Source organism: Galeopterus variegatus, unplaced genomic scaffold (genome assembly GCF_000696425.1).
Source record: "Galeopterus variegatus unplaced genomic scaffold, G_variegatus-3.0.2 Scaffold1628, whole genome shotgun sequence".
Lineage (NCBI taxonomy): Eukaryota > Metazoa > Chordata > Mammalia > Dermoptera > Cynocephalidae > Galeopterus > Galeopterus variegatus.
Window position 1 is genome coordinate 122760 of NW_007727739.1, and position 10239 is coordinate 132998.

General features: G+C 39.7%; 1 protein-coding gene across 1 annotated transcript in view; it reads left to right on the top strand.

The window, feature by feature from the left end:
* The window catches only part of RECK (reversion-inducing-cysteine-rich protein with kazal motifs), a 76774-nt gene that overhangs the window by 53313 nt on the left and 13222 nt on the right, over positions 1-10239 (top strand). The window contains exons 12-16 of the mRNA XM_008578088.1: positions 328-540; positions 2134-2270; positions 4382-4522; positions 6294-6482; positions 8451-8573. Of these exons, the coding sequence (XP_008576310.1) occupies positions 328-540; positions 2134-2270; positions 4382-4522; positions 6294-6482; positions 8451-8573 (803 nt within the window). The remainder of the gene's footprint in view (positions 1-327; positions 541-2133; positions 2271-4381; positions 4523-6293; positions 6483-8450; positions 8574-10239) is intronic.

Below are 10239 nucleotides of genomic sequence, written 5' to 3' on the forward strand. Positions count from 1 at the left end.
TTAAAGGGAGAGAAGAAACGGCGGGGGGGCGTGGCGGCCCTCCCGCCGAGGGTTCGGATCCCACATACAGACCGGTTCCCGCTCACTGGCTGAGCGAGGTGTGGGAGCAACACCGAGGGTTGCGATCCCGATGCCGGTCCCGGCCCGGTGCGGGCGCGACACTGAGGGTTACGATCCATTGCCGGACACGAAAAAAGACAAAAAGGAAAAAAAAAAAAAGAAAGAAAATCAGATTTTCCTGATGCCTTCGTATGTCAGGATTTTACTCATTGTTTTTGTCCAGAAAATAATCGCCTCTTGATTCCTTCTGGCCTTTTTTCTCTTTAGGCCAACAGAACTTTTCAGGAGTTGTAATGCTCAGTCAGATCAAGGAGCCATGAATGACATGAAACTGTGGGAGAAAGGAAGCATAAAGATGCCATTTATCAACATACCTGTTCTTGACATTAAAAAGTGCCAGCCAGAAATGTGGAAAGCAATAGCTTGTTCACTGCAGATTAAACCTTGTCACAGCAAATCCCGGGGAAGTATTATTTGCAAGTAAGTTTCTTTCATTATAATGACTGTCCCATTGTGGTCTAGACCCTCTATGTTCTCTACCCACAGACTCTCTTTAGAATTTTCCCTCCCACCACTTCCCTTTGCCTATCCCCACATGTCAAATGCTTTCTCAGCTTGAAATACTGTTCCCCCATCTCTACTTGCCCACTGCCTGTCCTTCGTCTCCTCTCAAATACCAGACATTCCAATGGAGTCTTCTCAGATTTCTCCAGCTGATAGTAATTTATCCTTACTACAAATTCCTATAGACTTTTATTTGTACTTCTCTTGTGGAACTTAGTTCAAGAAACATTTATTAAGTAACGATGCATAATTCTATTTTTATATTTTAATGTATATACTTGTCATATTCTGTTAGACTTTGCTCCCCTTAAAGAGCTTATTCTTCTTTGTGCCATTTTTCTCTTCTTTCCTCTTTTTCTCCTCTTTAGTTATTACCCTAATCTTGACACACAATAGGTATTCCAGAAATGTTTGATGAGTGAAAGAGTTAATGAATACAGTCATTAGGGTCTACTCCTAGTAAACATTTTTGAATGGTTTGCTTAGGAAATCTAGGATAAAGTAAAGATTGGATCTGCTATGGTGGGTGAAGCCAAAAGTATTTAACTACCTAGTAATCTACGTCAGCTGCTCTTTAAGCATCTTTTTTCCAAAAGCTTTTCCAAAACAAAGTTAATCCCAAGCCCCTAAGTTGCTGATGTATGGCTCAGTGCTGCTGTTCATGATTCATTTCAGATTATTTCAACCTTAAACAGAGTTCAGATCCATTCTCTGAAAAGACCTGGGGATAAACTGAGTAGGAGAGATACCGAAGTATAACTATTGGGTAACAAACAAGAGGCAACAAGTAGGAAATAAATACTCTTAGCACAGAAAACTTACAGAAGAGGAGTCAAGTCCCCATTGAAGACTAAGAAAAATTTTAAGTATATTTTGGGCTTTTCAGTTGTTATAGGCCAAACACCTTAATGTTGATAACTAAAAAAATATTTACAAAGAGTAAGGCAGGGCTGGCCTGTTAGCTTAGTTGGTTAGAGTATGATGTTATAACAACAAGTTCAGGGGTTCAGATCCTCATACCAGCCAGCCAACCACCAAAAAAAAAGCGGGGGGGGGGGGGGGAAGGGACGCAAGCAAGCAAACAAGCAAGCATAAGATTCTGAAAATAAAGATATATGATTTTGCAAAGAGCAAATCACACTAGCCTAATTAATTTCCTTTCAAAATTCGTGAAAAGCCCAAGATGAAGGGTTCAGATCTCTGTACTGGCCAGATGCCAAAAAAAAAAAAAAAAGATGAAAGCCACATTATACCAGCAAGTATAAGTATGAAATTTGAGCAAGGCCTTTGATCTCAGTTAACAGAAAGTTAGGGATGCCTTGAATTTACTATTCAACCTGAGGTCCACTATGACTCCTATTCTCTTTTGCCATACTTACACCTAACCAACTGTGAAACATTAAGTTATGAAAACTCACTTTCTGGAGCACTTTAGAAACATAAATGATACTGACTAGACAATATGAAGAAGTTCCTTAAACCCTAAATCTGTGTGCTTTTTTTTTCAAGATCAGATTGTGTAGAAATTCTCAAAAAGTGTGGAGACCAGAACAAATTCCCTGAAGACCACACAGCTGAAAGTATTTGTGAGCTTCTGTCACCTACAGATGACCTGGAGAATTGTATACCGTTGGATACATACCTCAGTAAGTACTGTTTGTTTTGGAGGAGCAAGTATCTGTGGAGAACATGTGGTTCAATGATACCATGTCAATCACAGACTCTTATCCTATTTTCTTGGGCTTTTTGGCCCAGGAAACAATTGTCATCTTAAAATACGTGAACAGAAGTGATTATCATATCAGTCTGAGGAGGTTTGAGTTATTGTCAATTAGGAATTCTAAGCAGTGAATCAGGAGGCCAGCATGCTCAGATAACCAGCTCCATATTATTGCTGTCTCCTTGCCATGATATGACCAAAAACTGGAATTTGCCCCCAGGAAGTACTCAGCTTTTTGCCATCAGAATATCAGTTGACCCAAGATAGGTATTGGCTTGGATTTACCCACCATCTAAGGAAAAAAGGATAGTCTGGGTTAGTATGTGAAAATGGAACTTATCTCACTGCTTCAGCGTCTCTCTGCCAAATACTCCTGCCAAGAGCAAGAAGAGTGAGTTGGAATCTCATTGAGGGATTCTGGAGATGAGCTTCGTGGCAGCGAGGTGACTGTGTGGTGGAAACCGTGGATAACAAATAGAACTCCTACATACTCAGCACAGTAGTTAGGGTAAGAGAAGTGTTTAGGCTGCCGCCAGGGGGCATTAGTACCATGAGCTGGCTGGAAAAGCAGACAGTGAAGTAAGCTCCTACTTGTTTTGTTTTCCTGTGTTAGTTTGACTGGCAAATAGCAGAGCATCAGATAGAAATAGAAGAAGGCTTAGAAACAAACAGTCCAGGGATTTTACCGTGGCACTGTCATCAGGAATCCAGGCTCCTTTTATCTTTCTCCACCATCCTTAGCACTTGGCTTCAGTCATCAAGGTTACTTCATGTACTTTTTCATCACAACATGGCTATGAGAGTTTTGGCCACCATCTTTTAGTTCCAGACAGTAGAAAAGAAAGGGGAGAGCAAACAACTTCTCCTTAATCTCATTGGACACCCCTAGTTGTAAGGAAAAGTAGGAAAGATTATCCTTTTTAGCTGCAGGCCTATTGCCATCCTAAGTAAAAATGGAGATCTATTAGTAAACAGGGAGAGAAGAGTGAATGCTAGATTAGTCCGTAGTACCTGCCATGTTTTCTCAAGACCAGCAAACTATGTTCCTTAACTTCTGTGCCCAGTATAGCAAAAAAGAAAGCATTCGACTAAAACTTAGACCTCTGTGAATTTGAGCAGATCACTTCTTTGAGCCTCAGCTTCCTTATTTATAAAATGATTAGACTGATTGGGATGAGCTCCAAGAGCCCCAATACTTCTATTAGTCTTAGAGTCTGAGTCTAGCCTAAAATCAAGTAAGCAAAACTAATGAGTTCACAATCCTAGACTCTATTACAGCAGTCAAATACATGGGCACTTCAAAAAGTTCATGGAAAAATAGAATTAAAAGATAATACAAATCTTTCCATGAGCTTTTGAAATACCCTAATGTATGTATAAAAGGAAACTATTTCAGTAGGAGGACAAATAAAGAAATGCTTTTGTTTGAATTTCAGTACTCTGTTTTAATATTATACGTACTCTATATTAAGTAAGACTCTTCCTTGGTCATGATTTCAGAAGTTAAATATATTCATGGTATGGGGTCCATATTATACCATAATAAATTATCACTTATGATAAAACATGCTAAATTATCCCTCTTAGACATAAGCATGTATGTGACCACCCTATCCAGAAATACCTGTCACTTCCAATCCCCTGCCACTACTGATTATTTATAATTGTCTGACTTTATTTTTTATTTACTCACACACGCGAGTACACACACACACACAGTATATTTATTGTCTATTTCTCTATGAGATGTAAACTCTGTGTTAGAGACTGTTTTGTTCATCACAGTATCTCCAGTAGACTAGAACCTTGCCTGGCATATTGTAGGTACCCAATAAATAAACAAATGAATGAGTGGATGTATGTTTATGCTAAATTCACAAATGATGAGAGAATCTGAGTGTTTTGATACCTTGTTAGACTCAAGCCTTGCTTTATGCTCATGAGCTGTCCATTTATTCCAGCCATAATTAATTCAGGTAATTCACAGATTTGTTACTCTTTTAGGTTGATTTAACTGATCTGTTTTGGTTTTTTCAGGGCCAAGTACTTTAGGTAACATTGTAGAAGAAGTGACTCATCCCTGTAACCCAAATCCTTGCCCAGCCAATGAGCTCTGTGAAGTGAACCGAAAAGGGTGCCCACCTGGAGATCCCTGTCTTCCATACTCTTGTGTTCAAGGTAAAAGTAGGTGGGTGTGGTTGTGGGATGAGCGTGGATAGGTGCTGCTGGTGTTTCTTTGTAGGGGTTATCTTTGAAGTGACATTACAAAGGATTTTATTTTCTGTATTATGTGTTCCCATAATGTTTGAGATTTTCCCAATAAACATGCATTATTTATATAAGCGTAAAAAGACAAAGACATGTAATTTCAATTGTCCTTTAGATTGTAAACTAATAATATCAATCCAAAACTCATAATGAGTTATAGGGTTCTTGACTACAAAAGAAAAAAGAAGCTTGGGCCAGCTTTTTGTACTTTCTCTTGCATATTGTAATGTTTGAAAAAACATATTGTACATTTTTCATTTTTTTTCCTTTCCTTTAGTATATGGAAAAATGGCATCCTCACTAGGATGTGTAATTTATCTCCATAAAGATTAATGTTGTATTTAAATGCATGGTTTTAAGGCTGAAAAATTTTTATCCCATAGAATTTTGATAGTCTTTATCTCTCAGTCAGTCCCTTTAGAATATAGTTATGGCAAGCTTTTGCTTCTCTTTTTTTTTTTTTCTTAAAAGATGACCGGTAAGGGGATCTTAACCCTTGACTTGGTGGTGTCAGCACCACGCTCACCCAGTGAGCTAACCAGCCATCCCTATATGGGACCCGAACCCCAGACCTTGGTGTTATCAGCACCACACTCTCCCGGGTGAGCCATGGGCCAGCCCAAGCTTTTGCTTCTTTTTATCTATTTCCTAATTGAAATTTTTTAAAATCATGTTCAAATCAACATTTTAAAATATCTTTAAAGTAAAAAGGAGCAAAAGATTAAATGCGCATGATACCTCAATGGATCGTCTATAATATTATGTAGTACCATAAATATCAGCTATAGAGTTGTAATAAATCTTGTTAAAATTGGAAATGTTGGGCTGTTTTAAATTCAAGATAATAATTTTTTGTCCCTTTATCTTTACATTATAATTTGGTCCGTGTTTTCTTTGGCAAGAAAATAAAGCAGCTACTTAAAATAGTGACATCTTTATTCCATATTATTTATTTATTTATTTTATTTATTTATTTTTTTAAAAAGATGACCGGTAAGGGGATCTCAACCCTTGGCTTGGTGTTGTCAACACCACGCTCAGCTAGTGAGCCAACCAGCCATCCCTATATAGGATCCGAACCCGTGGCCTTGGTATTATCAGCACCGCACTCTCCCGAGTGAGCCACGGGCCGGCCTTATTCCATATTATTTAAATATGGAATTCAATTCAGAATTTTCTTCTTTTGTTAAACTCAGAAAGCCTATCTTATAAGATAGAAATGTATAAGACAGAAAATGGGTTTTCTTGAAGCCCACCCAAATATTCAATTTTTCTTTGAATTTAAGGTATTCTTGTATTTCATCACTGAAAGTTTTCCTGATCAAGATTATTCTAAAAATACTCCCAGTTTCCATATTCCATTTTTAAAAACCTATGATTAAAAAATATCTTTGATTAACCCAAAGAAATAAAAAGCTACTTATAGCATTTTTGTACTGAATTTAGCTAACTTTGGGGTACAGGTTCTTAATCACCACCGTCCCTCAGAACATAGAATTTTTATTTGAGCGGGTATGTTTTTGGCCATTGTACCAAAGCAATTCCTTAATTTGGTGAAAGTTCTTTACATAAGTGTTAATAGCTACATAATAGCTATAATACTTTTATAAAGTATATCTAATGTCATAAAACAATGTCATAGAACAATATCATCTCTCTCAACTAATTTTTGTCTATACAGGTTGTAAATTGGGAGAAGCTTCTGATTTTATTGTCCGTCAAGGGACACTAATCCAGGTGCCTTCATCTGCAGGGGAAGTTGGTTGTTATAAAATCTGTTCATGTGGACAAAGTGGACTCTTAGAAAACTGTATGGAGATGCACTGTATAGATCTCCAGAAGTCCTGTATTGTTGGTGGAAAAAGAAAAAGTGAGTGTTGAACTGTATTTGGTTTTTTTTGTTGTTTTTTTTTTTTTTGTCTTTTTTCCGTGTCCGGCAACGGATCGCAACCCTCAGTGTCGCCCCCATACCGGACCGGGACCGGCAACGGGATCGCAACCCTCGGTGTTGCCCCCGCGCCTCGCTCAGCCAGTGAGCGGGAACCGGTCTGTATGTGGGATCCGAACCCTCGGCGGGAGCACTGCCGCGCTTCCCAAGCGGTGCACTAGCGCAGTGCACCACCGGGCCGGCCCCTGGTTTTTGTTTTTAATATGAGATGAGGTATCTACACTTTGTTGGAAGAACATTGGATGGATTCTTACCAAGGAGTAAGATCTACATATCAGATACTCCAGGGCAGTATTTTCCAAACTATACAGAGCTCTAGGACTTCTCAGGAACCCTCTAAAAGCCTCTTCAAGAATGGGTAGTGGTTAATTAATTAATACTTATTGAATTCTAATTGTGTGCCAAGCACGATGCTAAGGCTTGTCCTACATTATCTCATTTAATCCTCTAAGTTACTCTTTGATATAGGTATTATTGTTATACCTACTTCATAAATGAAGAAGCTGATGCTCAAAGAGGTCATCTATCTAGTTAGTGACCAAAGTAGGATTCAGCTTCAGGCCTATTTGACTCCAAAACCCAGGTACCCTCCTCCCCATCCCACCCCTGCTTCTCCAGAAGTGAAACTCAGATTTTGACATCATGGAAAGCTGATGGGAATCCATGCTACACTGTTGGTTAGGGGTTTGGAATGAGCACATTAAAAACTGCCACTCTTTGATCACCTTCCCTACAAATCTTAGAATCTTGCTTTCCCACTGTTTCCTTAACCATCTTTTGCTTATAGCCCTAACAACTGTTCATGTCAATATATGACTTCAAAAATTGTGGAAAAATGCCCGTTTTGAGGATGTGCTCCCTCCCCACCAGCTCACCCTGCTACCTTAGCCCTACACCCATCCTCCTACCCCATCAACCATATAGTTCAGTTTTTTTTTTTTTGTCTTTTTCCGTGTCCGGCAACGGATCGCAACCCTCAGTGTCGCCCCCGGACCGGACCGGGACCGGCAACAGGATCGCAACCCTCGGTGTTGCCCCCGTGCCTCGCTCAGCCAGTGAGCGGGAACCGGTCTGTATGTGGGATCCGAACCCTCGTCGGGAGCGCCTCCGTGCTTCCCAAGCGGCGCACTAGCGCAGTGCACCACCAGGCCGGCCAATAGTTCAGTTTTTATATGCTATTTGGTTTACTCTTCTGTGTGAGATCTTACCTGAAAGAAGAGTGCTCTTAGCTAAACAGAGCTTGCAAATTTTTGCCCCAGAGTAAGTCAAGTATTTGTTTCTTAGTCCATATTTTACTTAGCTAAAATGTGAAGGTAGTTACCTTGTATTATAGAAAATATCTGAGGACAAACAAATCCATTCCTTCTGTAAATTTTCACTGACTAAACGCCTATTCTGTACAAAGGAACATACTATTGCCTTGTGGAGCTGAAACTGGGATGGGGGGGTAAAATCATGCTTTATGTGATAACATGGGAGAGAATTTGAGCCACAAAAAGTTGCAGACCAAGTGCTCTTCTGGGAGCTAGTTATTTCTCCCTGGGCATCAGGAGAGTCTTCATTCCAAAGATGGCATCAGGCCTGGCCCTGGAGAGATGAGCAAAGTTCCAGAGGAGGAGAGGAGCATTTGAGGCAGAAGGGGCAGCCAGAAACATCCTCACGGAAAAGGGAACAGCCTGATGAGAACAGCACATTAGGGACTGGGAGGAATACGGTGGGAGGTAAATATGAAAATATAAATATCACAGATGTAACTCCCTACTTTGTATATTCAGAAGTCATCTTTCAAGAATTTCCATTTTAAAACTTTCTGAACTGTTCAAATTTTAATTTATGCTCTATTTCTCAGCACATGATATAGATCAACATTTTCTTTCCTGTTCTTCTTAGGTCATGGAACATCCTTTAGTATTGACTGCAACGTCTGTTCTTGTTTTGCTGGCAATTTGGTGTGTTCTACCCGCCTCTGCCTCAGTGAGCACAGTTCAGAAGATGACCATCGCACCTTCACAGGTGACCGTAGTCACCCAGAGGATGTCCTGGGGGGCCCATCATTCCTTTGTGCCCATTTTGCCCTTCAAGGTGGCTTCTCTGATTTTGTCTTAACTTAATACACACAGTAAGATAAATACAGAATCTGAGGACAAGATACTTTCCCTTTCTGAACCTCAGTTTCATCCTCTATGAATTGAAAGCATTAAACTAAATGGTTTCTTCGGGCCTTTCCAGCACTAATATTCTGGAATTTCATGACTCAAAAGAACAGGGCTAGTGATTGGGATGGTTTTAGTTAAATGGAAGTTTTCTACCTGGTAAAATATCCTATTTACCCCTACTATACAGTCTAAAGCATCCATGTATTTTCTGTTTGTTTCTCACCACCTTCTTTGTTAAACCTACCTTATCTTACTCCATTTACTTATTTTACTTATCTTAGTTCATTTAGGCTCCCACAAACAATAATATCCCAGAATACTACTTTCTTGACTTTACGATGCTTTATGCTGCTGGTATTATGCTCACGCCAGCTACTGTAAGTGAAAAGGCTGGCGAGATGGGATGCTTTTCTCTTGTGAAGCTGCAGGTGCCAACAGCAACAGCAGCCTACTGGTGTCTTGGTGTTTGCTTTTTCCCAGATCTGAAGAACCTTTGGTTCTGGGTTAAAAGGTACTAGTAGCTTCCCTTGCCCCATTTCATGCTGCTGCAGTGGCAACTTGATCCTTTTTTCCCTGTAGCTAGCATTACACATGGAGAGAGAACAGAATAAAAGATTGACCAACTTTGTACCTCCAGCCCATCAGAAACAATAAGGAGATCAGAAATGAGAAGTGTACGGCAGACTGATGGGGTAGTTTAAGCAGGACTAACTCTACCCCATCCTCTCTCTACCCTAATGAGTACCATCCTTCAGTGCCTTATTATTATTATTATTATCATCTTTTTTTTGGTGGCTGGCCAGTATGGTATGGGGATCTGAACCATCCTTTATTATTATCCTTTGTTTGCTGTGCTCTGGTGAGGACAATTTATTCTGCTTAGAGAAGCCACAGAAGGATGTGGGGATGAAGAGTGAGCTAAAGATTTACAAGGAAGACTTTTATTTTTTAACATCTAAATGTTCTAGAAAGATAAATTTTACAACTAGCTAGACTCTTGTTCCCTATAATGTGTGGCCCCTAGTGTCAGTAAATTAAGTTGATGATTATTTAGCTGCCAGACTCTGAGGAAGTATTATTGGCCCCAAAGTGTACCACATTTCTTGGGACTCAGTGCCCCAGTCCAAACATGACTCAGAGACAGATGTTCATAAAAATTTGTAAGTCTTAAAATTACAGTTATCTCCCACATTATCTTCTTGTTCTTCCCCTTCCCTAAGGAGAGGGAAGTGTAAGGAAACTGTGTGAGAGCTTACAACCTTCACTTTGTCTTATTTTTGGTATTACCCTTTAACATTCAAGAAACCCCCCAAGCCAGACTTCAGACATCTAAATTCTAGATTTTATATGCCAGATTGGGAGAAACATTTCCTACTTTTCCTCGTATAGCCTTGTTTATAGGGGTCTCTACCTGGGATGAAGGTCTGGGGTCCTCAATGAGCTGGCAATAAAAAGGACAAAGGAAGGTCAAGGGTTTGGATCCTTGTACTGGCCAGCTGCCAAAAAAAAAAGGACAAAGGAAG